Genomic DNA, 27,842 nt, shown 5'->3' on the forward strand with positions numbered 1-27,842 from the left:
CATGCAGCAAAACATAAGTTCCTTTGCTCTATAGGGCTGATGGCTTCTTCCTATGCTGAAAGCACCCTGACTTCCCACTCTTGCTTTTATGATGGCTTCTGCATCCTTCTGTTTTCTAGGCAGTAACAAAGGTTGCAAGGAGAAATTTATTAAGCAAGCTGATTAAGTTGACAAACATCCTTTTACAGATGTTGTTGGGTTCGTGTACACAAAGGCACGGGCTGTGTGACCACCACTTATCAATGTTCAGAGCCTATTTTTTCTGCCTTTGTTCTTGTTTTCTCAGTTGGTTTCTTCTTAATAAACCTGTATGTTATCAGTCAGGAGACCCTGTTTCATTCTTAAGTTACACCAGCATTTCCGTAAGAGAAAAGGAATTCTCAAACTGAAGGAGTAGGAAAATTTCTGGCAAGGAAGAGTTAAGATGGTAGAATGGTCAAGCCTGGTTGAGTGTTCCAATACCCTGTATTCTATCTGCAATTCTAGAATCTGAAAAGTTCAGAAAACCGGTATTTTCTTGAATTCAGTGCAAACTGAACCTGATCTGAGATTAATAGTCTTTATCCCACTTAATTTAAAAATGTTTTCACTGCAGAACGTTAGTGTATTTAACACTTATGCAGAAGAGTGAGGAATGGCTACATAATATTTATATAGCATATGACTTTCTTTTCTAATTTCAAAGTTTAAAGAATTCTGAAACAATTGACTTACAAGGGTTCAGATAAGAGATTGTGGACAAAAATCAGGGAGGTGCTTTTGAAAGTGCTTTTTCTCTTGTCTCTTCCTGGTGTTCTCCACAGGTTATGTAGGGTAATGGGAAATTATGCTGAACTTGATGTCAGCAGAGTTAGGTTCCCTGTTTCCCTGTTTACTTCATTTGCATTTTTGATGTACACTCTTAAATTTGGAACAACTCAAGTTTTCACAGCCAGAAACTGGCAGAGCTGGAATTTGTTTCTAGTGCTTAAATTCTTACTCACTCCACTATACAAGTACTTTTTTTGGTTTTGGTTTTTGTTTAGTTTTGGGGGGCTGGAGACCACACTTGGAGATTTCTACTTCTTAAACCCAAACATCTTTATCGGATCCATATGGGACTTAGTTCCACTTTCCTCCTGTTTGAAGGTCTCAGAGACTTACTCTCCCTTATTCCTCTCTCAGTAGCTGCCCACACCCTTACTGTTTCGTGGTTCATAGCTTCCCCAGCTTCCTCGCCATCCTGATGTCAAGTATTCAGGCCCTTTTCATTTCAAGGATTTGCTACTAATCACTGTAGGGATAAACAAAAAGTAATACACATAAAATAACAGCGTAACAAGGTAATACAGAACTGTTACAAAAAAAAAAAGATATTTGCAGTTTCCATTCTAGAGTTCCCCATGGAATCACATTTTGACTTCTGCGCTTTATTTCTGAGAGCAGATTCACCATTTACCCTCCTTTTCTGACCTCACTTTTAGATGCATTTCAGGTCTCATGATAGTTGTTAAGGGAGAAAAGAAGAACCGGGCCTTTGGTTTCTGTAGACAATTTGAACTTGGGAACTTCTAGACTGGGGAGTGGTCTGTTTACTAAGTCTTTACTATGATTAAAAATGAATTCCTCTAGGTGTTTCTACACTGCATTTGTCTGCACCTAAAACAGTCATCTAGCAGAGTATATGGCACATAAGTAGGCATTCAAAATTCAACATACATTAGTTAACTATGTGCCAAGTGTAGGTCATGCAAAGCTAATTAAGCTTATAGTCATGCTGAACAGAAACCTACCCAGTATGGTAACTTCTTCACGGCATGGTAGGGGTGGAGAAATTTTCCCTCTTAGGATCTTTGACTCGTCTAATAATTAAATCGACCTCAGACAGATTAACAGGAGAAAAACCAATTACCTGTGGGAGCCCCATAAAAATAGGAGACTCAATGAAATGACCAAAGCAGGAAGGTTTTATACCTTTTAGAAAAAGAGGCAATAAATTTGTGACGAATTGACAAGGCGAAGGGGTTTGGGCCTGCTGTAGTAAACTGATGAAGTAGTAACAAGGTTTATTCATCTAGCCTTCTCTGCCTTAAATTCCCAATATCCGGTGATAAGGATGCCCTCTACCTTCCTGATACAGGCAGGGTACCTTTTACTTGGGAGATTTATATGCTGCTTTCAGGAGGAACAAGAGGGTCAGGGTGTCCTTATTCAAAGTAATATGCCTAAGTGGCATATTTTGGAACGGCCAACTCTGCTCCCCTTCAGCACAAACAAGGCATCCAAATCAGGATATGAGAGATCAGGAAAGGCTTCCTGTGGGGTGGCATCTGAATACCTAAATTCCCATCCCGGTTCCACTCACTGACTTTGAGACTTTCAACAGGTAACCTCTCAGTGTCCGTTTCCTCACAGGAAGAGGATAAATAGGGCTAATGGTAGGATCTCCGGCATTCGATTGCTAGTTACTCCAGGAATAACGCTGGAAATAATGTCTGATACATTTCATACATTCCGTGAAAGCTGGGCTGCCCAGCGCCACCTGGCCTGATGATCGTCCTCCAGGCTTAGCACACAGGGTAATTAATACCTGTTTGATTTTCCTGCTACTCACTGCCCCTCCCCTGGAGAGTTCAAAGTCTCAAGTCCAACCAGTTCAGTCCAGACGCTCTGAACCCACACGCCCCACGGGACAGGCGAATTCTCCAAAGCCCAGCCCACTCTAGGTGAAGAGGTCAGGCAGCGCCCTCTGCCCGCGGACGCCCTCGGACCTGGGGCGCCCGCCCGCGGTTCCCAGACGATCCTGGGAACGCCCACGCCCCCGTGTACCGGGAAGAAACGCCTCTCGGCGCGCGCGCGGCCCCGCCCTCCGCTGCGCCGTGACCCGCCGTGCTTACGCGCACGCAGGCGCCCCGCTCGAGGCGGGCGAAGGCTTGGGGGCCGCGGAGGGTTCGCAGGTTTAGGAGACGGCGGGGGCGTGGCTTCCCGCTGGGCGGTCGGCCTCTTCCCAGTCCCGCCCCCGTCGGCAGCGGCCTCCGCGCGCCAAAATCAAACTCGTAGATCCGCCAGCCGGAGAGCTTCGGTCGGAAGTTCAGGCTGCAGGTCCCGGCACGTTTGGCGCCGCGAGCCCCGGCTCGTGCACCTGTGGACACCTCCCAGCGCTCGCTGCCCGACGCGCTCGGGCCGCCACCAGACGACGCATGGCCACCCCACCCAAGAGGAGCTGCCCGTCTCCGGCAACCAGCTCTGAGGGGACCCGCGTCAAGAAAATTTCCATCGAAGGAAACATCGGTAAGGCACCTCGGGAAATGTTGGTCCCAAGGCAGGGACGGCGGCGGCTGCGGCTGAAGCGCCCCTTCGCTGCATCTCTGCCGCTCCTCAGTGAGGGCTTTCCTCCCATCCTGGTCCTGGGGGTGCGGGCAAGCACTCAAATTCCCGTTCCGCCGAAAACATCCCTCTGCCCTCCCCAGCTTCCCTCCGGTGCCCCGAGGGTGGCGGCGGCTCCTGGGCGGGAAGCTGCGCGCCTTGGCCTGCGGGCCTTGGTGAGGCGCGCTTGGGAGCCCTTTCATCCACTTTGTTGGGGTCGCGCAAATGAAGGTTTGCTTTTAAAAGGGAAATGTCTGTGTGTCAGTTATTGAAGTACAATTTACATAGATTCATTGTCCCTTTTTAGGTGTACTCTTCCATGAGGTTTGACAAACATAATGTTTTATTACCACCAAAATCAAGATTCAGAACCTTCCCATCACTGCAGAAAGTTCCCTCGTACTCCTTAGTAGTCAACCCCCCTCTCCATTCCTGTCCCCTGGCAAACAGTGTCTGATTTCTATTGCCTGTCAGTTTTGCCTTTTCCAGAATGTCATATAAATGGAATTAGACTATGTAGCCTTTTGTGTCTTGCTTCTCTGATTTAGCATAATGCTTTTAGATTTATTCGTGTTGCTTGTCTCTGTGGTTTGCTCTTTTTTGTTGCTAAGTAATAGCCCATTGCGTGGATATACCACAGTTTCTCTCTTCCCCAGTTGTGGACATTTGGATTGCTGCCTATTTTCAGATTATGAATAAAACTGCTATAAACATTCGAGTACAAGGAAAGAGTTTTTTAATGATCTCAGCAGCATAGAGTTCCGAACTCCCCTACCCAGCATCCAAGTAAACATTGTGTTATGATTCAAAGACCACTACTATTTCTGTTCTTAACCCAGATGTCATTTTACAGGATATATGTGAACTTCTGGTTCTTCTCTATTCCTACCACAGGAAACCTATGCTTGATACTTCCTGTTTTGATAGGATTTTTTTTTAGTTCCAAGTTAGATATTGGCTATTCATGCGTACAGCAAGTGTTTTAATTCTTACCACATTCAAAGCACTTATACCTGTTTTAAAAGGCAAGACAAGCAGGTACTTTAGTGGCATTCCAAGGAATAGAAAAAGCTGAACACACCCTCAAAGAGGACATCTTGTTTCATTGCTCCAGTATTAAGGCACCAGTGGGAAAGATTCATGTAATAGACTCTCACCTTCTTATCTGGATAAATTCTTGGAAGGTGGATGTTTACTAGTATGACTCCTCACAGCTACTTATTGGATATGGAAGACCAAATATAAAGACAGAGAAAGTAATTGAACAAAGCCATTTCAAAAGTAAATTTGAATGAACAGCCTCTCAGATCCATACCACAATGAATTAATCCCTTCCCTTTCCTAAATCTAGTTAAGCAACATATCATAGAAGAAATTTACTTCCTTCCAAGCATCTTTAATCTTCTTGGCACCTGAAATTATTTCCTAATATGTCACCGCATCTCCAGTTTCTCTCAATTCTTCCAGAGCAGTCTTCATACAAATGTGATTGTATTATCCCCTGCTTAGAATTCTCTGACCTCCCCATTGCCTACACTGGAAGGAGTTGCAAAACTGATGGCCTGCATTTACACAATATTGGCCTGTCCAAATTCGAAAAAAAATTTTTTTAATTCGTTGGTAGAATTTCACATTTTTGAGATATCCCATAAACGTCTAGGTTCTTAGCTTCCTTTGGAAAATCTGAAGATCTGGCAACACTGCGCCTGCGTTTTTGTAAGACAACAGTTTGCTGTTTGGATGGAATATATTCCTTACCATTTAACTGTTTTCCCCAGCACTGAGGCTTTGTCAGTAGCTGTTTATTAATGCTCTTGTACTATTGTTCATGTGCCCTCTGCCTTATTTGCCAGACCCAAATAAGCTTGAAATGTACAGATCGCTAATCTGGGTGTAGAAGGGTATTTGTGATTCCTCTGTTTTCTAGAATGTAAACTTTAACTGATTATTTTCATTTCATACTCATGTAACTTGTTTTCTCATGTTCTCTGTTACTAAAATACTCCCTTATGTTAAGTTTTGGAGGCCTTACCTACTTCTCATCTTAATGGTCTGTATAGAATAATTATTGGCATTGTAACGCCTGCCTGGCATTAGTAATTTTGTTAGGTCCCATGACTTTTTAAAGTATTAACATCAACATCAGTGTCCTTGGTTCTTGTTCTCCTTTGCCTTCTTAGAATATTAATGAATTAATTAGCTTGTTTCAAGCCCCCCTCTTCCTCCCCCAAGGTTCAGGAACTGGATATTAGTCTGATTGGGAACTGCAGGTAACGATTTTTACACTGCTTAAACTAAAGAGTAATTTTAGAGAGTAACTGTTATTAATCTTTAAATTTCAGAGTATGACCACATGAACTTCTGTTCGTAAGCAGTGTCAGAAGAAAGCTGAATGCTCTGGCCTTAAGGTCTTTCAGACTGGCTCATGGCTGATGTTTTAATGTGTTCCTTGGGTGCTCTTAACATCAGGTTTTCTTTCCTTCCTCCTTCTAGCTCAGTGAATGTCTGGTGAGCGTCTTATGCTTCCTTACCCTTCTTCTAAACGCCTTGCAGTTTCTTTGCTTACCCTCTTCATGTGAAATCCATGGTTACCAGGGTTTTTTGGGTTTTTTTTTAAGATTAAACCTGATGGTCACCTAGTTCATCCTTTAAAGTTTTTCTCCTGTCCATTGATGATACGACTTTTTTGTTTTGCTTCTCAACTGTCGTCTTTTCCCTGTGTCACCTTTCTTTTTTTATGTTTATGTGTGTGTGCATTTGTTTATACATATGGAGAGAGAGAGAAAGCATACCGACCAATGACTAAATCACATTGGTGACTTCAGTGGAGGGGTGTGGTGGTCATTAAGACTATTGCTACACCCTGTGAAATTCTAGGTCAGGACTTTTCCTACTATTAAATTAAGTGAATTATCAGGTAATTTTAAAGTAATGAATATAATGTCTTGATTATACCTGAGCTGTTTTTTTTTTTTTTCCTCCTAAATAGCTCAGAAACTAGTAAATGATCAGGGAGAAGTAAAGTACATACAACTTTTTTTTTTCTTTAAGGAGTCGGATAGAGTGCACGGAACCATGAAAATGAAGCAGAATAAACATGGCTATTGTTTGTATGAATTGCTTTACAAACATATTTTTATAATTTCTGTTAGCCATTGTGCCATATAATTAGTGTCATAATAATAATCATATTATTTCCTATCCTAAAACTCTAGGCATTGGATGTGTCTTTATATTAATTTTGTAATTTAGTTGTTTCTAAATTGGTTTTAGATAGGAAAGACCTGAGCTTGTTTGTAAACTGAACAAATAGAGCTAGCAGAAAGGAAAATTTTGAAAATGCAAGGGTCTTGTTGACTTGTTTATCACAACAGTTCCCTTGAGGAAGATATTATTACAGTCTCCATTGTATTATGAGAAAACAGGCTCAGGGAGGTTCCGTGACTTGCCCAAAATTACATAACCTAATTAAGTGGGAGCATAGCCTTAACCACTTCCTACAAAGTTATCTCCAACTGTTTTCTTAAGGAAAGTAAGTCTAGGACTAGGATTTTTAAATTCTTCTGTTCCATGGCTTTGGTACACTAAAAACAGTTAACAAAAAAAATGTGCTTAATACAAGTTGATAGGGACACTTTTACTTTTCTTTTTAAAAAAATCTAAAAGAGAAAGTTTAGAAAATTGAGTGTTTTTCTTTTTTGTATGGTTTGCTATTAGAAATTTTGTAAAAGCTGGTGGCCATCTTGGCATTTTTTTTCCTGATAAGTTTCCTTCCTCAGTTTCACTTTTCCTCTTACAACAGCTGCTGGAAAGTCAACATTTGTGAACGTCCTTAAACAAGTCTGTGAGGATTGGGAAGTGGTTCCGGAACCTGTTGCCAGATGGTGCAATGTTCAAAGTACTCAAGATGAATTTGAGGTATGAAAATAAATTTAACTATTTAGTAAAAAAAAAATCTTTTCATTTAGACAAGCAGTTGTATTTTTGGGTTTTTTGTTTGTTTTTCCTTTTCTAATAAAACTTTCAAATACAACTTTAAGTCTATATCTTCTTTTGGGCAGTAGTTACGTGAAAGTGTATATATGTAAACACTCATTGAGCTATGCACTTAGGATCATGCACTTCATTGCATCTAAGTAGAATTTTTAAAGTTTTAAAAAATTAGTTAACAAGTTTCAGAAAATCTAAATTGTAAGTTAAATTCCTTTAGTGGCTTTTTACATTTTGAAAACAAATAAATGAGAAAAACAAAAACAGCTGATAGCTAAATTTGATTAGTTTAACTTTTCAAGCCTTTTGTCTTAGAGAGAGTTGTTTATGTCTCATTTCTTTGTACTTTGATTCTTGTCAGACTTTCACCCTGGACACAAGTTTCAAATTCCCAGCAATTTCTGTCCTACATTGCAAATGAGAAAGAGAGAATAATAGTTAAATCCCATTTTTTTACAGCAAACTTTTAATGTATGTATATGAAGGAGAGAGATTGGATTGCTAAGATTTTCATTTCTGGAGAAAGAAGAATTAAAATTGAAAGCAATATAGAAATCTTCAAAATGGAAATGCATGCTAGAAACTTTGTTAGGTCTGAGGAGGACAGAGATTTTTTGGGGAAAAAAGTATATGTTTAAAAGTTTAGCTGTTAGTATGAGGAATCTGGGAATAATAATTGAATATTTAAAATGTAAATCATGCACACAAGGAGGAATCACCAGCAAGATGCTCTACAGACTTTGAGGATATATGGCTTTGAATAACTGAAAGTATTTTCTCACATACCTGTTTGCCAAGCATGGTTAACTTTAGGTCTGGAACCCAGCTCACTCACACCCCAATCCTTTGAATAAACCAGGACTAAATCCTGAAGGGACTTCCTTTCCATATAGGCTCCATCTTCTTAAGAAATTGATATTTCAGTCTGGTCTTGGAGGAAAGGCAGGATTAGCCTTAAGCAGAGTTTTTAAATGGATAGATTTATTTGCTTCTTTCAACATTTTTTATTGACATTATGTAGTTATAGGAAAGTATATGAAACCTATGTACAGTTTGAAGAGCAATTTGAAGGCTGACATCTTTATAACCATCATGTAGGTCAAGAAGTAAAACATTACTCTCATTCTAGAAGTCCCTGTTTGTCTCACAGGACACAGGAAAGTCACAATATCTCCTTCCCAAGGGTGTTAACTCTGCTAGGGGTAATTACTCACACAGAGTAATTTTTGTGATAATAATTTTCCTACTTTCTAAAAAGAATTTGATGTACATAAATATATCTCTAAGAAATGTAGTTTAGTTTTGCTTGTTTTTTAATGTTATATGAATATCTTCTGTTGGCATTCCTTTTCCTCTTCTTTCGCTTAGTAAGTTTGTGAAATTTATCTATATTGTTGCATGCAGCTATAGCATGCTCATTTTCATTGCCGTATGGTATTCAGTTGTGTTCATATCCCTATTTGTCCATTCTCTATACCTTTGATCAGTTTTTGAGTGGTTCCTGGTTTAGTTGCTGTAAAAACAGCCCTGTTATGAATATGAATCCTGGTATACACATGCAAGGGTTTCTCTTGGAATAAGAAGTAGAATTGCTAGGTGGTGGGGTATGTGTATGAAGCTTGTTTTCCAAAGCAGTTTTACCAGCTTATACTCCCCATGATGTAGTCTACTCAGGCTGTCGTTAGTCCACCCCTTTGCCTTATTTAGTATTGTCCAGCTTCCTAATTTTTGTCATTACTTTGAACTTTTTTATGTTTTTAATTTGTATTTTCCTTATTGCTAATGAGATTATGCTCCTTTAATTAACTAATTTATTAGCCATTTGGATTTCTTTTGTGAAGCCCCTCTTCAGGTCCTTTTACCCATTTTCCTTTGGATCCTCTGTTCCCTCACCCTGCGTTTTAACCTCCTAAAGTATGTCTTGTGGCCTGTTTCACTAAAGTGCTCTACTCAAGTTTGCTTACCTTTAGGAATGAGAGACCTGTGTTCTGAAAATGCTTTCTCCCTCTTATTTCTGGGGTCAACTATCAGTGCAATTTTTCTGAGGGGTAGGTGGAAAGTAGTCAAATTAAACCAATGTCAGAAATAGAGAAGGGATTCTTTCATTGGGGGAATGTTCAAGTAGATTGGATTAGGTGACCTTCATTTAAGGTCCATTCTGGTTTTGATATTATAGCTTCTAACTCATATTAAATATGTATAACTGGTGTGTTGGCACATTAAATGTCTCTATCTCTCAGTATACCATAACAGTAACCAAATGCACAGAAACATATAAAAACCAAAATGTCAAAAATTTTAATTTGCAGAGAGAAATATAATTATCAGATTCATTGAATTAGGTCAATCCATTCTCTATGTAGGCCCATAATTCCCAACCAATGGAAGAAATTCATAAGAATCTCAAGGATATAGAGGTGTTTTTTTCAAACAACAAACAATCCCTTGGGAATTTAAATATGTGGGATGCTTCCTGGTTAAAAATGCCCTAGTGAATCACTGTTGGTGTGGGGAGTGTTGAGCCCTTTAGTTATGTTGGAGAGGAAAGGTTGAAAACATTGCATTAATATACACGGGAAGACAATGTATCAGAAATTTGTTAAGCGTAGAGTCAGAGTCCAGGTTAATTAGTTACATTAGCTTAATGACTGATGTCATAGACTATGATGCATTGATACATCTGTCTCCATTTTTAGACTCTGTTGGCTTCATGGATCTGATATGTTTGTGGGCTGGGGAATTTTCTTCCTGTGTACTAGAGTCAAAATTCCAAACTTTCTTTATAGCTACCATGCAGAGAATCCTATTATTATCGTTAAGATATACTTTTATTAACATGTACTTGCCTCAATTTAGTGTACATCTGTCATGTCTCCATGATGTTACAGTTCAGTTACCGTCATTGGATTTTAGGGTACGTTCTTAAAAGATAGTTTTATTTTTGTCTGTGTATTCAAAGCTACCATGTTGTTAATCCCCTGTACTTCTAGGTGGAGTTTCAGACTATGGGAATAGTATTTTGGGGATAAGGTAGTAGAATGTGAGGGTAGTAATGGGTGAATGGGTTTCCAGGATCTTTGGATATTTTCTTCTTTTTTCTTGGACCTCAAAAAATGAGATTTTCTTCTTTCATCCTGGAGTAGTCCTTCTTTCCCAGACCCATCCCCGATCTATCCCTTGTGATTATCGTGTGAATCACATACCAAATCTCCGCTTTCTTAGCATGCTGTCAGTAGTGAGAAGTAGATTGTCTTCAGACCGAGCCCTGGTAAGGCCGGTCCTTTGGATGTTCTCCATTTACTCCTAGGCAGTAGCTGTAGAATTGGACGAGTTGGGCTCTTGGTACCTTTGATCTCTTCCCCTAGTCAGTAACTTAATTTGCACCTGCATACTTAGCTTGTTTTGTTTTTTTACCTGCCACCTAGTGGCTGAAATGTTGCTATACTATTGATGAGCTGCCACCAATTTCAGCAAAGTAAGGAGGCAAAGTGCCTAAAAAATTGTTATCTCCCCTCCCATGATAAGATCATCTTTAAATCACCCAGATGATTATCAGTCTTTGAATTAAATGTTTATTTCAAATAGCAGTGTGCTTTATTTGATGATTTGTTATTATTTAGGTGCAAAGCTTTGATTTGATTGCTTCCTTTTAGCTTATTTTTGAGATATACAGACAGGGAGATATCTTTACTCTGTTCCTTTGTTATTCATTGTGAGGTGCTATTTTACTTTTATCTAACCTTCTTACCACTAAGAAGCCACTGAAAAATTAGTAAATCTGAGAAAGAAAGAATAAAGTGTACTTATCTGTGAAACAACAGCATATTTATTGGTAAATCATTTTTGAAAATTAATTAGGAATGCTTGATAAAGTACTTTCCCTCATACCCTCTGAAATCACCTAATTTTTGTTGACTATTGTATGATTATCATGTTTGGTATTCTGATTCTTTTGATTGAACTTAACTCTTTTGTAGTGTTTCAAAGGTTAGATTAGAATTAAAAGATAAATGATTTTGTATCTTTGCTTGATAATTCTCATTTTTCCTTATGTTGGCAATAATCTGCACTTTCTGTAAAATCATGAAGTGTTCTATCATGGAGTGAATTACAGAGTTGCAGATATGAACTAGAGAAACAGAATAAAAATTATTCATAATCCCACCACTCTATATGTATCTTTTACCTACTTTAGGTGATAATTTATTTTATCCAACTTTGGCAGGTGGGTGGGGATACATAATTAAAAAAATAAAAAGTAGTAAGTACTCACTATTCAAAGTTAAGAAAATATCACTACCAAAGGAGGGAAGTAAAACTTAACTATATCTTGTCACCCAGAGAAAACTAACTACAGGTCTTACTTGGCCCAGCAATATACAGTTTTATACCTTGCTTTTTTCCCTCACAGTGTTTATGTCGAAGGAAATCTAAAATGTCATTAAAAGTTTACTATAAATGATTTCTAAAGGCAGTATTTACCATTATTTATTTAATATAAATGCCTAATAGAGGAATGATAGCCCATTTGCTTAGCACTGTAATAATTGTCTTTGTGGTTAAATCTGTGTTTTGTTTTGTTTTGTTTTTTGGTGGGGGTAGATAATTAGGTTTACTTGTTTATTTTTAGAGGAGGTCCTTGGGGATTGAACTGAGGACCTCATGAATGCTATGCATGTGCTCTACCAGTTGAGCTATATGCTCCCCACCCCCCCCAATCTGTATTTTGGATTATTTCTTTAAGATAAATTTTTCAAAAGTGAAATTAAGTGGGCCTAGGGATACAGATTTTTTTAAAGTAAATATACCCAAACTGCTTTCCAAAGATGTTCTATTAATTTTTACTTAATGTAATTTGACCCTGAGGCATTCACATTTTTTATCTAGGTACTTTTTAGAGGGGAAAAACTAATAAAATTATACATAATTTGCTGAAGATGATACACAGTATTTTTTGGGTAAATTTCTAGTAAGTATTTTATTTTTAACATTTGTAATTGCATACGAAAACCCCAGCAGTTTGTAGTCTCAAAAATATCATTCATAGGATTAGAAGAAAAAATTTTGTATGGGCTCTTAGGTTATCCTGAAGAACTAGAAAATGATATCCTGGCTAATAGTTAATTTTCTTATTTGGTACAATGTTAAACTAAGAGCCAAAACTAACGTCTTCAAGGCTATCAAATTTTATTACAGACTTTTGATTTAGTTTTAAGCATTTGTATTTTTAGAACAACTAGCTGATTATTATTTTTATAATTAGGTGGTGAATCAGGATTGGTCCTCTAAATTATCTTCATATAGCAGACTTTGGGATTGCTTTGGGCAAGAGAGATTACATTTATTAGGAAATCCAAATAAAAGGAGATGTGTGGCCATTGTTTATGTGATTAATTTTTTATTGTGGTAAAAGACACATATAATAATTTTACCATCTTAACCATTTTTAAATGTACAGCTCAGCAGTATTAAGTATTTATATTGTGTGAAACAGATCTCTGGAAGTTTTCGTCTTGCAGAACCGAAACTCTGTACTCTTTAAACAACTCTCCTTTGCTCCCTTCCCCCAGCTCCTGGTTACTGTCATTCTGCTTTTTATATCTCTGAATCTTGACTACTTTAGATACCTCATATAATTGGAATCATACAGTATTTGTCATTTTTGTGACTGCCTTATTTCACCGAGTATAATGTCCTTAAGTGTATTCGGAAAAAGTTTCAAACTTCTGTTCACTCTCTGTATTGTAACAAGCCCATTTAATTTTAATATACATGCCCTATTTTGTTATTTCAGTATTATTCACAGTGCATAGCAAATTGATCCTAAGTGCTTTCCAGATGAACCAAGTTCACTTCTGATAGATTTTATTAAGTGTATCAGGTAAATTTAAAGTAACACGTACTGCTATAGTAAACTCTAAAATCTCTGGTTTAAGACAATAAAATTCCATTTCTCAGTCAGAGAACAGTACAATATGGTATTGAGTGGATGGCATACCATGCTATGACTGAGAGACCTCAGCCCCTTCTAGCTTGTGGCTCATCGAACCTCTGGGACAGCACTTCAAACTTTAATGTTCATTAGAGTCACTTGAAGGACTTGCTAGACCATAGGCCTAGGCCTCATCCCTAGTTTTTCATTTAATAGGTTTGATGGGGAAATACCAATAACTTGCATTTCCCACAAGTTCCCAAGTGATGTTGTTGCTGCTGTTTTGGGGACCATACTTCAATACCCCTGCCCTGGAGCTGAAGTTGAAAACTGCTGCTAGGGCCTTGGTTTCCTTTTGCTTCCAGATGATGGATAAAGAAAGAATCATATTTATGAGGCTTCTGTGAGTCCAGCCTGGACCTGATATGCACTGCTTCTGCCCTACTTCCTCTGTCTAGAAGTGAGTCCCATGGCCACAGTTAATTGCAAGCGAGACTGGGAAATAAAGCCTAGCTCTAAGGCCAGGAAGAAAAGCAACCTGGTGTTAGGGAACACATAGCAGTGCCTGCCACACACAATTTCTAAATAGAAGTACCTTAAATTTATTTTTTAATGTAACTTCAACTCAAAAGTGCTATGTTAAATTAATTAATCTGGAAGTTGTTGAAATTTATTTTAAAGTTGATGATTTTGGTGAGAGGTATTTGTGCAGCAAAGACAACCTGAAATAGCTCAAAGATAAAGACAAAAAATTGTTTTTCATGGTTAGTTTTATTTTAAAAAAAAACTCAGGTGTATTTTCACTAGTGAATCTGTATTTATGTCATTAGTGAATTCTCTATTGTATAATTATGTAAAGTTGTCCATGTCTAAAATAAAATTATGAAAATACAGAGCACCAGCACCAGTTAATCATCCACATACTATCTGAATATCTCCCTTCAAGAAATCAAATGTAAGTATTGTTTACTTTATAGTTATACTTCAGTATTTAATAGCAGAGCAACATTTTGGAAAGAATGTGGCTTTAGAATCAGTCTTAGGTTTGAATCCTCGCTTTGCTGCTTACCTGGCATATTGATATTAATGAGTTATTCAACATTTTAAGCTCCTTTTTAAAATTTATTAACTAGGTTTCATAGGTTTGATATAATGTATGTAAAGTTTTTCATATAGTCCTTGGCATAAAATAGACAATAAATGGTAGGTATTGTTATAATTATCATTAAAATTGAAGTACATTTTCGTAATGAAAGGATATTTTGAATAGTGAACATATTAGTTCTTCAACAGATATTCTCTATTTTCTAATTCTGAGACATATAAAATAAACTTTTGGAAAACATATGCCCTTTGTGCTCACATTCCTATACACACTTATTTTTTTAAAAACATGCCACATAATCAATGGATAATGTAACCGAGGATAGAGCAGACTAATCCAAGACTTAAATTTTCTGTTTTGAATTAACATTTATGCTGCAGAGAATTCCATGTATACATGAATACTGCCACCACCACCTTGCCCTTCTTTTTTAGTATCAAATAAATCTTTTCATTAAGTGAAAAAAACTTTTTATATTTAATATTGAATAACTTAATATTTATGTATTTACTATTTTAATATATTTTTTATTAAGATGTAATTGACCTACAATATTGTATTAGTTTCAGGTGTACAATATAGTAATTCAACATTTGTATACATAGTGAAATTACCACCACAGTAAGTCTAGTTACCATTTGTCACCATACAAACAAGAACAAGATTTTGTTCTCTTTTATGGCCAAATAGTTTTCCATTGTATACATATACCGCATCTTTATCCATTCACCTATCGACGGACACTTAGGTTTCCATATTTTGGCTATTGTAAATAAAGCTGCAGTGAACATAGGGGTACATATATCTTTTCCAATTAGTGTTTTTGTCTTCTGCAGATAGATACCCAGAAGTTGAGTTGTTGGATCATGTGGTAGCTCTATTTTTAATTTTTTGAGGAACCTCCATACTGTTTTCCACAGTGGCTGCACCAATTTACATTCCCACCAGCAGTGAATGAGGGTTCCCTTTTCTCCACAACCTCACCAACACTTGTTATTTCTTGTGTTTTTGATAATAGCCATTCTGAAAGGTATAAGTTAATATCTCATTGTGGTTTTGATTTGCATTTCCCTGATGACTAGTGATTTATAGATCTTTTCATGAGCCTGTTGGCTGTATGTCTTTGGGAAAATGTCTATTTAGATTTTCTACTAGTTTTTTAATCGGATAGTTTGTTTTTTTGTTACTGAGTTGTATAAGTTCTTTATATATTTTGGATCTTAACCCCTTATTGGATATGTTTTGTAGATATCTTCTTCCATTCAGTACAAAGTCCTAGCCACAGCAATTAGGCAAGAAAAAGAAATGGAAAACATACAAATTGGAAAGGAAGAAGTAAAACTGTCATTATTTATAGATGACATGATATTATGTATAGAAAACCCTTAAGACTCCACCAAAAATTGTTAGAACTCATTAATGAATTCAGTAGAGTTGTAGGACACAAAATTAATATGCAAAAATCTGTTGTGTTTCTATACATTAGTAATATCAGAAAGAAGAAGTCAAGAAAACAATCTCATTTATAATTGCATCAAAAGAATAACATACTTAGGAGTAAATTTAACCAAGGAGGTGAAAAGACCTGTACACTAAATTTGTAAGACATTTATGAAAAAAATTAAAGAAGACACAAATAAATGGAAAGATATTTTGTGCTCATGGATTAGAAGAATTAATATTGTTAAAATGTCCATACTACCCCAAACAATGTACAGAGTCATTGCAGTGGCTATGAAAATTTCAGTGGTATTTTTCACAGAACTAAGAATTTCACAGAAATTTCACAGAACTAGAATTCGTATGGAACCACAGAAGATCCTGAATAGCCAAAGGAATCTTGAGAAAGAACAAAGCTGGAGGTATCACACGCCCTGATTTCAAACTATACTATAGAGCTATAGGAAATCAAAACTCTATGGCACTAGCATAAAAACAGACACACGGATCAATGGAATGGAGTAGAATAGATAAACCCATGCATGTATGGTCAGTTAATTTACAGTAAAATAGGCAAGAATATACAGTGGGGAAGGACAGTCTCTTCAATACTGGGATGTTGGGGAAACTGGATAGCTACCTCTAAAAGAATGAAACTGGACCACTATCTTACACCATATAGAAAAATTAACTAAAAATGGATTAAAAACTTGAAGGTAAGACTTGAAATAATAAAACTCATAGAAGAAAACATAGGCAGTAAGCTTCTTGACATAGGTCTTAGTGATGTTTTTTGGATCTGACTCCAAAGGCAAGGGAAATAAAAGGAAAAATAAACAAATGGGGCCACACCAAATTTAAAAGTTTTTCACAGTGAAAAAAATTATCAGCAAAGTGAAAAAGCCATCTACTGAATGAAAAACCTTTGCCATCAGATGAGTGCTAGCACCTGCCATGAAATCAGCTGTTACTTGTGAATGATTAATGAATCATGACTGATAATTTTTTTCATAAATTTTTTCATAACTGTATCTCTGTATCACTTTTTTCCCCTCAAGCTGTTTTGAATTTCAGTTGCTTTAAAATAATCACAACTCTCCTCCTTTCTGAAAAATAAATTTGCCTAAAATCTGGTGTCAGTACTGAAAGAATTTTAATGTGGCCTAATATTTCTGTTTTATTGGAGTTTTGTTTTTGTTTTTGTTTTTTGTTTTCCCCACTGTGGGTATATGCCTAAATTTTTGGTCCTACTCAGACCCTTTTTCAGGAGTAGTTGAAATCTAAGAAAGATAAGGAAGTTTTATTAAGAGCTTGTTGATCTGTCAAAAGTTTACAACATTATCTTAGGCCTGCCAAACTTTACTTAAATGACAATACATGATGAAAATATACACAACTTTAATTAAATTTTCTTTTGAGGAGGGAATGTTTGCAATAGTTGGAAGTACTGGATAAGGGACACACAAACAGCTGAGAACAAGGAAGGAAGCAGATCATTTGAGTGGCCAAAATGGAGGTCCCAAAATTATGCATTAAAGTTAATGTGGTTTAGTCATAGGGTATGTAATTACACTTTTGTCACAATCTAATAAACTTATTTTTTATTAGGGCTGTCAAGGGAGGAACTGTGAAGAGGCAGCCATGTCAACAACTTGACATGAAAGGAGGAAACAGGAAAACTGAAAAACAGACATAAACTGAAGAGTAATGGCAATTTGAGCTCATTTAGTTTAAGATGAAATAGCAACGTAAACATTTTGTGCCTGATATTTTTATGTGCCGAATAGAGACTTACGCTGTTTGGCTAACTTCTCTTATAAATCCAGCAGTCACTGTTCATAAAGTTGTCTCGGACACTAATTTTCAAACTGCTATACTTACTATGGTGGGAAAATATACACTTGTGTCCTCTTTATAAAAATAACTACACGAAAAGTTTTGGTTGGGTTGATAAACTTCATTTAGCCTGAAAAATTCACTTGCATGAAACGTTTTCTCCATGGAGGATGATGAATAAGTGGGCAATTTATAATTAAATCAGCAAAGCTCTTGAAACTCTAATAAAAATAAATTTATTCTTTAAGCAGTTTGGGAAGGCAACTACTATACCCTAATTTCAGTCCATCATCTGCTCAGTATTTCCTAAACAGACCTATTGTTGACTGTTAGCTTCTTGCCGTTTTATGCTTTTTCTTCTTCAGTTTTGAAAGGAAGTTTCACTTAATTATGTGGTTTGTGGTATGAAATTTAAATTCTGCCTCCAAGTGCCATGTGTTTGTGTGGTTTTTAGTTCTTAACTGAAACTTTGAGGTCCGTTGTAGTATTTACACTTCTGAACTCCATCCCCCCACCCCGCTCCCCCCGGAATAAAACCACCTACTTTGAGCATGGACTTTCAGAAGTGTTCAGGGGTATTTATTTGAACTAGGATTGAGAATATGAATTAAGCGGTCATATTTTATTCCTTAAAAGTTAATAAACAAGATTAAAGACTTGATACAGCTTTGGGGGGAATCTTTACGTAGCTTGACATTATAGAAAAGGCTGATGAAGCATCTCTGGGTCCTGGGTTTTTGTTTTTTCTTTTTTAATCTGACAACTCATATCAAAAGTATTATACTATATTCTGTTACTGTGCAATTTTAATTTAAAAAGACAGAAAATACTATCACACAAGGGAAGAAATTTCAGTGGCTTCTTTCTGTTCACCCCCTTATTTTTATTTGGAAGCCTGGAATGATAGGAATTGCTGAGTTTGGCCTGTAGCAGTGAAGTGGCAATGGATAGGTCTCAGATGCTCAAAATTATTTTCTATATTTTTTGCAAATTAGAGATTCATTTAGGATACCAAGCTTCTTTTTAAAAAAAAAAAACCCGAAGATTACGTAAGATATTCCCTAACATAAGTTGCTTTAATCAGACTATATAAAAATCTAATAACAAGAAATTGGCTATATAGAATATAGAATATTTTAGTGGATACTGTGGTTGGAGAGAGATTAACAATAGGCCCCACGTAAGTATCTCAGGGGTTTTTAAGTGTGAAAGGAATACTGGAAGGAACCTAAGATGACTTTGTGTATTTAATTACTTAAACACATAGTACTTTGTCCAAAGTAGATGCTAAGCTAGAAACCTGAAGAAAGCAGTGAAACATGTTAGTAGTTAACTTCCGTGATATTTTGAGAGTAATGAATAATTTTATTATTTCCAGAGGCAAGTGTGAATATCTCATTGTTTTGATTTGTGTTTGTCTAAGTCAGCAATGTTGAGCATCTTTTCATGTGCCTGTTGGCCATCTGTCTATCTTCTTTGGCAAAATATCTATCAGATCTTTTGCTCATTTTTAGATTTGGTTGTTTGTCTTTTTAATTTATCCAACTTCTTTTTTTTTCCAACTTAAAAAAAATTTAAATAGCCCTATTAATCATTATTTTGCTTTTTGCTTCTTTTTTCAAATTCAAAATAGGAACTGACAACGTCTCAGAAGAGTGGTGGAAATGTTCTTCAGATGATGTATGAGAAACCTGAACGATGGTCTTTTACCTTCCAATCATATGCCTGCCTCAGTCGAATCCGAGCACAGCTTGCTGCTCTCAATGGCAAGCTCAAAGATGCGGAGGAACCTGTGTTATTTTTTGAACGATCTGTGTATAGTGACAGGTATATATAAATGATAGTACTTGTCAGTTTAGAATATTGGCTTAGAACTGGACTTTTTTCCCCCTGTTTCCTGGGAATCAAAGTAATAAGAGAGGTTGAGTTGGAGATTTGAGTTGGAAGATGGCATTTCAATACCTTCAGCAGTTTGGAACCAGTGGCTTTAGGGAAGTTCTACATAATTGCTAGCTGCTATGGAAACTGCGGTGGAATGTGGTGGTCATCTCATCTCATTCAAATTTGCAAAGAATTCTTTTCCTCCAACTCTCTTAAAGTTCTTATCTGCTCTGGTTAAATCTGGATCTGTATTCTAGACTTGTACCTGGAGCAAGGAGATCATATATCTCTAAGGAGGGCTTGGAATTACCTGCTTATTTTGTGAGGGTTCTTTTACTAGCTTAAAATTGAGGTTCTCAAACTTCAGGACCCCTTTCCATTCTTACCAGTTATTAAGGAGCCCAAAGAGCTGTGTGTCTTAGTGATATTTATGTTAGTAGAAATTAAGATTGACAAATATAAAAAATTATTACTGTACTTTAAGTTAGAAATAATAAATCTATTATATATCAATATAAATAACATACTTGTGAAAATTATATTTTTCAAAACAAAAAATTAGAAAAGTAGCATTTTTTACATTTTTGCAAATCTCTTTCGTGTCTGACTTAATAGAAGTCAACTGGATGCTCATTTGTGCTTCTATTTTTAAGCTGTTGTAATATGTTCTTTTCTTTGAAGTATAGCGTATAAATTAATCTGGCCTCAAAAAACCCCCAGAAGGATCTTGGACTACCAGTGGTTCTCATACCATATTTTTGGGAACCGCTGACCAAGGCCATATATTCTATGGTTGGAGATACTCCTGTTATTTTTTTTTCTGTTGTTATTTTTTTTTCTGCTAACGAAAGCATTATCTGCCTTGGGTTTTAGGAGAATGTTTCAAGTCTATTAGAAATTGGATCTAATTTCTTTTTTCTTTGTGCTTTTTGGAAAGAATTTATGTGTTGACGTAGACTCTCTTTCAGGTATATTTTTGCATCTAATTTGTATGAATCTGACTGCATGAATGAAACAGAGTGGACCATTTATCAAGACTGGCATGACTGGATGAATAACCAGTTTGGCCAAAGCCTTGAACTGGATGGAATAATTTATCTTCGAGCCACTCCAGAGGTGAGACTCAGTAAAAATCTGTTTGCTCCATTGACATTTCGAAGTAATAGTTAGAAATCCTTTCAATGGTATGCAGTGAAGGCAATTCAGTTAACTTCACTCTCCACCTCCAAATTAGAAACTCATAACTGTGTAGATAGGAGCATTCTATTTTCTCAGCAAACTGTAAACCCAGATTTGGAAGTTGCTCTTGTAGGCGCTTTCTCTGGTCTTCCTCAGTTCCATTCTTCATTATTTGTTCCTAACTATTGCTTATCTATCATAGCTAGATTAAGAAACTTGCCCAAGCAACTCTTACAATGTAGGCTTCATGAGGTGGGACTTTGGATATTTTAATTACTGTTGAATTTCCAGTGCCTAGAACAGGGCCTGAGTACATAGTAGGAGCTCAATTAAGTATTTGCTGAATCAGTGGCAAAGTTGATAGAGGTTCATTTCAAGAAATCTTTTATGGTTATTTGTGGCTTGGAATGTGGCTTGAAATGGGTAGGTGGTAGCAGCTGCAGTTGAAAAGAGACCTAGAAGACCCTTGTCAACTTGAAAGTGTGCCTTTCATGATAGGCTGTAAATAGCTATTCTTGTTTACATATGAAATTATGTAATGATTCCAGGAAGACCAAGTACATAGATGCCTTTCATAAAATTAACCTAAGAGTTTACATTTGTTAAGAAATTTCTGGTTTTGCTGCTTGCATCCCCATTTTTCTCTTGTTTTTTATTCCTGGTTTTTCCCTAAGTCACAAAGTAGGCTCTGATGAACGTGTTGCTATTGAAGCTGAATTTTCAAAGAAACTAGGTTTGTAATGATTTTGTTCCTCTTCTAATATCAAGTAAGCTAGAATTTAACAATAACAATTTTGAAATTCACTTTTATTTTTGAAAAGAATTTTTCGTTTTTATTATGAATTATAGACGAATATGAAGAATACAAATAATTTCATTATGCTAGAAACATTCATAGTCAATATCTTAATGTGTAAAACAAAATTTTATTTCATCAATATTGTTTATGATATCATTTGATTAGAGGATCATTTAAATTTGAAAAGAGGGAATTTATAATAGACTTTGAAGCACAGTTTGTATACTGAACCTTTTAATTTTTTGTTTTTTAAACAAACTTATTTTATGCAGTATATTTCAAGTATGGATGTCAAAAGTTTATAGACATATTTTGACTTATTTTTGAGAGTACTCCTTGGTTCAGAGCCACCAGGTGGTTGAAAAGCATAGGGAGGGAAAAAATGAACTATTCCACCTTTCTAGTAGAAATAAATAGAGATTTTGGCTGGCACAACTAAAGAGACACTGAAGAAAAAAAATTTAATGACAGCTGACAAGAATAAGTGTTCCTTGCCTCCCTCACTCCTCTTATCCCTTACTGCTTGCTTTTAGAAATGCTTGAATAGAATATATTTACGGGGAAGAAGTGAAGAACAAGGTATTCCACTTGAATACTTACAGAAGCTTCACTGTAAGCATGAAAGCTGGCTCCTGCATAGAACACTAAAGTAAGGTTTCCTTATTCTTATTTACTCTTCATTTTTAATACCTTTATCAAACATTAATCCAAACAAGTACAGTTTTTCCTTTTCAGCCATTTTTATTTATTAGTTTTGTAGGATCTCCCAGAATTAAGTGGATTTTTTTTTTTTCAGGGGGGTGGTAATTAGGTATTTATTTATTTATTTAAATGGAGGTACTGGGGATTGAACCCAGGACCTTGTGCATGCCAAGCATGCACTTTACCACTGAGCTATACCCGCCCCACTAGGTGTGGATTTTGATTCTTTTTATTTTCTTAAAGTCTTTGTAGCTAATCTCCCCCAGTGTTATTTGCGACATAATATATGGAATTTCACATTAAGTGATAAAGTAGGAAATATATCTATATACATTATTTAAGTACAAGCATACCTCATTGTATTGCACTTTGCTTTATTGCACTTTGTGGATATTGTACTTTTTACGGATGGAAGGTTTTTGGTAACCCTGTGTCAAGCAAGTCTCCCGGAACCATTTTTCCAATAGCATTTGCTAATTCTGTGTTTCTGTGTCACATTTTGTAAATTCTTGCAATGTTTCAAACCCTCTGCCAGCAAAAAGATTACAACTTTCCAAAGGGTCAGATGATGGTTAGCATTTTTTAGCAATAAAGTATTTTTCAATTAAGGTATCTACTTTTTCTTAGACATAATGCTATTGCACACTTAATAGGCTGCATTATAGTGTAAATGTAACTTTTATGCTCACTGGGAAACCTTTTGATTTGTGTGACTTCTTTTGTTGTGATGTTCACTTTATTGCAGTGGTCTGGACCCAGATCTGCAGTATCTCCTAGATATGCCTCTACTCTTTTTTTTTTTTTTTTTTTTTCTTTTTTCTTTTTTGATGGGGGAGGTATTAGGTATTACTTATTTATTTATCAGAGGAGGTACTGGGGATTGAACCCAGGATCTTGAACATGCTAGGCATGCACTCTACCACTTGAGCTATACCCTCCCCCATGCCTCTACTCTCGTTCATAGAGAATTTTAAGGTATTTCAAATTTGTTTCTTAGATCACCGTACTTTGTCATTAATCAGATCTTAGTTCAAATCCATCTCGCATATTAATGTGCAACCTTAGGCAATCTCTGAGCCTCAGAGTGACCTCCCTGAGATTCAGTTTTCTCATCTTTAAAAAAAAAATTCCTACAACATTGTAAAATGATTATAAATCAATAAAAAATGTTAAACAAAATTCCTACTTTATGGTATGATTTTGGTCTTTGAGGAGAATTACATTTCACAGTGCCTAGCTTTATATAATTTTATACCTGAGGTTTTGGATATGTATAGTAAATGTAGGTGAGAAAAAAGTGACTACCAGATGAAGTACTTGCAGGATAACTTTAATATAAAATGATTGATAACATTTTGATTTTCCAATGATGACATAAGAATAAACTTTTAGTGTTTCTCTTTTATTTACTGCCTTTTCTAATTATTTTGTTCATCTCTCCTTAAATAGAACCAACTTTGATTATCTACAAGAAGTGCCTATCTTAACACTGGATGTTAATGAAGACTTTAAAGACAAACATGACATTCTGGTTGAAAAGGTAGATTTATACAAAGACTATAAAATAACATTTGTTTTATCTTGTCTAAAGAAGTGTTCTACCTTGTGAGAAAACAATTTTATAACAAAAGATTACATAGAGTTACAGTAAGAGACAGTGAAGAGCTTTAGAGGGATATGGACTGTTTAGATTCTCATCCTAACTTCAAATTCTAGCTTTGTAACACTACCTAAAATAAAGAACTTCCTTTTCCTTGAGTTTCTTCTGTAACACAGAGTTAATTAACCACATTGACAAAAGTTCTTGCTCACCCTCTTCTCTGCTTTGTTCTCTTTTCTTCCCCTCTTCCCTATACCACCAATCTTTAGATATTTTAATAATAAACTGTGAAATTAATCTTTTTCTACTAAATTCAGAATAGAAGATGTTTGAAATTATAGGATATAGATCTTATTCATTTTTATATTTAGCTTAAGTCTTGAGATTAAAGATTTTTAGGTTTGAGTTTTATTGGGGACCTTGTCAATGGTGAATTGGCATTGTCTAATCATTGAGTCATTGTCTTAATCAGAGTTAATTTATTCTCTAGATATTTGGGAGTTGACTATATTCTGTTGGGTGAAAGATGCTCATATTGATAAAGGGGCTGAGAGGGAACCTACTGATGAACACTTGAGAGACAGTAGTAATGGGAATTGTGTAACAAATGTCCCTGTATCCATGTTAATTAACTTAGTGATCTAAGATCTAAAGAAGAAGCCACATTTTTTGTTTGTTTAGTTTTGAGAGAAACTTGATTTTTCTTTTTGCTTGTCACAAAATATCTGTTGTTTACTGTAATAGATATTTAACATTCATAAGGGATAGGTATCAGGAATTTTGAAAATTTCAGCATATGGATAACTATTATAGCATATCATTATGTTCCCCATGATACAAAGAAAAGCATATCTGGAAAATTCAAGTGACTTCTTCATACTAATTAATGATAAAAATATAGGATAGAATTCACTTGTGATACTGTTAAAATAAATTAAAAAATTAAGTCAGCCATGGCAGTACTAACAGCCAACCATCATTTTAACTGAATGAATCTGTAAAACCACTTTTTAATTTTATCTAACACTTCTGTGTTTTGATTAATAATCATTTTATGTTATTATTTATTTTTACTTTCATTAATAATGCTAAAAGTTGGCTTTCTTTTTCAGGTATTTTTACAAGGCAATAATCTTTGTCTATTCAGGAGAATTACTGTGTAGTCTAGAATATGTAGAGAATAGTGTATCTTTTGCAGGGGCTAGGTAATTAAGTTATTTATTTATTTATTTATTTATTTACTTACTTACTTACTTACTTTAATGGAGGTACTGGGGATTGAACCCAGGACCTAGGGCATGCTAAGCATGCACTCTACCACTGAGCTATACCACTCCCTTGACAATAGTATCTTGTATTGTGATGTTGATCAGTTGGCTAAGTTCATTCACTGCTTATGACCTTTCCTCACACATTAATATTATAACACGTATATATGATTCAGATCTGTGCTTCAGAAAAATTATAAATCTATTATATAGATTACATACACAATCAGGACCTTTGGAGTTATTTAACTCATTGCAGATATTAATGTTATCAATGCTAAAGCTGTACATGTCTGTGGCCTCTAATATTATAAAGAGATAACAAAATTAGTGTTATGGCTGTTTAGAACTGTATCGATCTTAGATGTAAATTTAATAACTCCTGTAATGGCATTTTAGGTTAGTCATCTTTTACTATTGAAATGTTAGTATTTCCTCTGAAAGTAAATGCTCTGGCTTTGTGATAGTGTTAACTTATAAAAGTGTGATTCTTCAGCTGTTAGATACTTTTAAAAGAAGATGAATATTAGATACCTCAAATTAGCCAATGAGTTATATTAACATTTTTTCCTCTCCTCAGGTAAAAGAATTTTTGAGCACTTTGTGATCTTGCTGAAGACTACAGGCAGCCAAATGATTCCAGATACTTCAGCTTTGTGTATCTTCATAGCTCCGTATTTACACAGCTCTCTCTAGAAAACCCAAGTTTTTAACTGTTTTTGTTAAAAAAGAAAATTTTTTTTGATGACTTCAATACAAAACTTTATAACCAGTTTTTTTTTTTTCTTTTTTGCGGGTTTGAAAAAACAAAGACATTTAATTATTCTTTACAACAGGAAGTCTGGAGGTAGATGGTTCCAGAATCACTATAGTAGCTAAGCTACATTATGAAAGACCCAGCCGCCTTCTGTCTTTCCCCTCTGTTCTCCTCCTCAGCGGGTTGACGTTTTATTCCTGGTGCTTCTCGTCTCGCTGACCAGTTTCTTAATTGCAGACTTTAATGTTACATAGTAAGTGGTAATGTATCCTGTGTAAATTAGTACACCTATTAAAAATTGAAAAGTGGAATTTAAGGAATCCTTAGAAAAAGGATTATGAGGTTTTATTTTAAACACTTTTGATCAGGTGCCTTCCCTTCCACTGTAGTTTATGTGGAAGATAAGACCATGTTTAGTATTTAATCACTTCATTGATAGTTATTAATATAACATATTTGTAGAGGAGGTTAGACTTTGTTCCCAGTTTTTAATGGCATCACTTATAAGTCATTTAATCTTTTTCCTGCCTTTGTTTCTACAGCTGTGGTGTGGGTGAGACTTCATCTTTTTGCATGGGATTTTGGAGGGTTAAAGTAGAAATGTTTCTATACTTAAAAGATAACTGAAGATTATTACATGAGCATAGAGATTCAGTTTCTTTGGAACTTAAAATAGCTACTTGCTTTTTCCCTTCTCAGACCATTCTTTTGGAAACAATACTTAAAAGGTTGATTTAAGCTATGATTGCCTTTAAATCATTTGAGGTGGAAGTATAGTTTTCCCTGAATTTCTTCCCATTTTTATAGGCAAAATGTTAATAGGACATAGTGAGGGATTAGTTTTTCCGTGTTATTCTTTATTGACCCTCTACTGGGAATAAGTAGTCTTTCTTCACCTTTATGCTTGGTAAGAAGTCAAAAGGGAAACTGAAGACAGTATCTTCTTAGCAATTGAGTCTGTTTAGTTAGAACTAACTCCTGCTTCCTGCCTTATCCTACTTTCCCGACTGTCTGGAGTAGTTAGGCAACCTGCTATTTTAAAGTTTTATTTACAAGTAAGTAAAAGTCACACATTTCTACTTTGAAAACATCATAATCACTCTTCAGTTTATAGTTTGCTTGCTTCTCTGTTGTGTTATACCGTCAGTTTTCCCCCTTCTAAGAGAAATTACTGATAAAAATGATCTTGCTTTATGTTACACATCTTGAAAGCAAAATCATTTTTTGTTGATTATATATTAGAGAATACACATGTTAATAAAGAAGACAAGGGGTACAATAGTTGTAATTTTTAAAAATGTGTGGATTCATTTCAGGTATGTATATATAGATTTAGGTATGTAAGTATAGATTTTTTTCAACTTTATTTAGTAAAAGTGTGCAGTGTGTTTGTATTTAACCTTTCTGCTTGACATTTTAGAAAAATTCTATGGTTTTGAAATGAGAGGAAGAGTTACTTTTACTTTGAAACTATAATTTTCCTTTTTAAAATGTCATCTTTTGTTTTTGGTTTCTTAATATTCAAAGATGATGATTTATCGAATTACACAGTCTAGATGCACTCATCTTTGAGAGAGAGACTTGGTTTCAAATCTGTAATTGCCATGAATATTTGAATTGTCTCATGATATTGTATGGGTTTGTTTTTGTTTGACATAAATGAGTTTGTTTGCTAAATTAAATATTTGCTTAATAAATAAGTATAAATCATATGAACTCTAATGGAGCTACACTCATTGAAATGATTGTATCTTTTTTAGAAATAAAATTTATTCTACTTTTGAAGAAAATTATGACTATAAAAATGTTGACAATGGTTTATATAAATTGACATTGGTTTTATTTTAAGTGGAGACATATTTCAGAGATTTTTCTATAAACTTTAAAAATGGTTAGCTTAATGACTTTTTAGATCTGTAAAATTGAAAAGCTAAAAAATGTATTATTTGTCATAACTCAAAATAAAAGCTTTACCACTTTTATTTTGGGCGTAAGGGTATTGAGCCAG

At 35.4% G+C, this 27,842-nt stretch overlaps 1 protein-coding gene across 1 annotated transcript; it reads left to right on the forward strand.

The window, feature by feature from the left end:
* Nucleotides 1-2,878: 2,878 nt before the first annotated feature.
* DCK (deoxycytidine kinase) lies at nt 2,879-27,546 on the forward strand. The gene is made up of 7 exons (XM_010982638.3): nt 2,879-3,270; nt 7,148-7,263; nt 19,282-19,475; nt 20,498-20,645; nt 22,041-22,156; nt 23,659-23,749; nt 25,658-27,546. Exons 1-7 carry the CDS (start codon nt 3,180-3,182, stop codon nt 25,682-25,684), a joined length of 783 nt encoding a protein of 260 aa, XP_010980940.1. The 5' UTR covers nt 2,879-3,179; the 3' UTR covers nt 25,685-27,546.
* The last annotated feature ends 296 nt before the right edge of the window (nt 27,547-27,842 follow it).

This window comes from Camelus dromedarius, chromosome 1, assembly GCF_036321535.1.
Source record: "Camelus dromedarius isolate mCamDro1 chromosome 1, mCamDro1.pat, whole genome shotgun sequence".
NCBI lineage: Eukaryota > Metazoa > Chordata > Mammalia > Artiodactyla > Camelidae > Camelus > Camelus dromedarius.

Excerpts from the sequence above, each read along its gene's own strand:
- DCK (XM_010982638.3), top strand. The coding sequence starts at position 3,180 with ATGGCCACCCCACCCAAGAGGAGCTGCCCGTCTCCGGCAACCAGCTCT. Across the intron at positions 7,264-19,281 it reads GTACTCAAGATGAATTTGAG|GAACTGACAACGTCTCAGAA; the intron begins GTATGAAAATAA and ends AATTCAAAATAG. Across the intron at positions 19,476-20,497 it reads CGATCTGTGTATAGTGACAG|GTATATTTTTGCATCTAATT; the intron begins GTATATATAAAT and ends ACTCTCTTTCAG.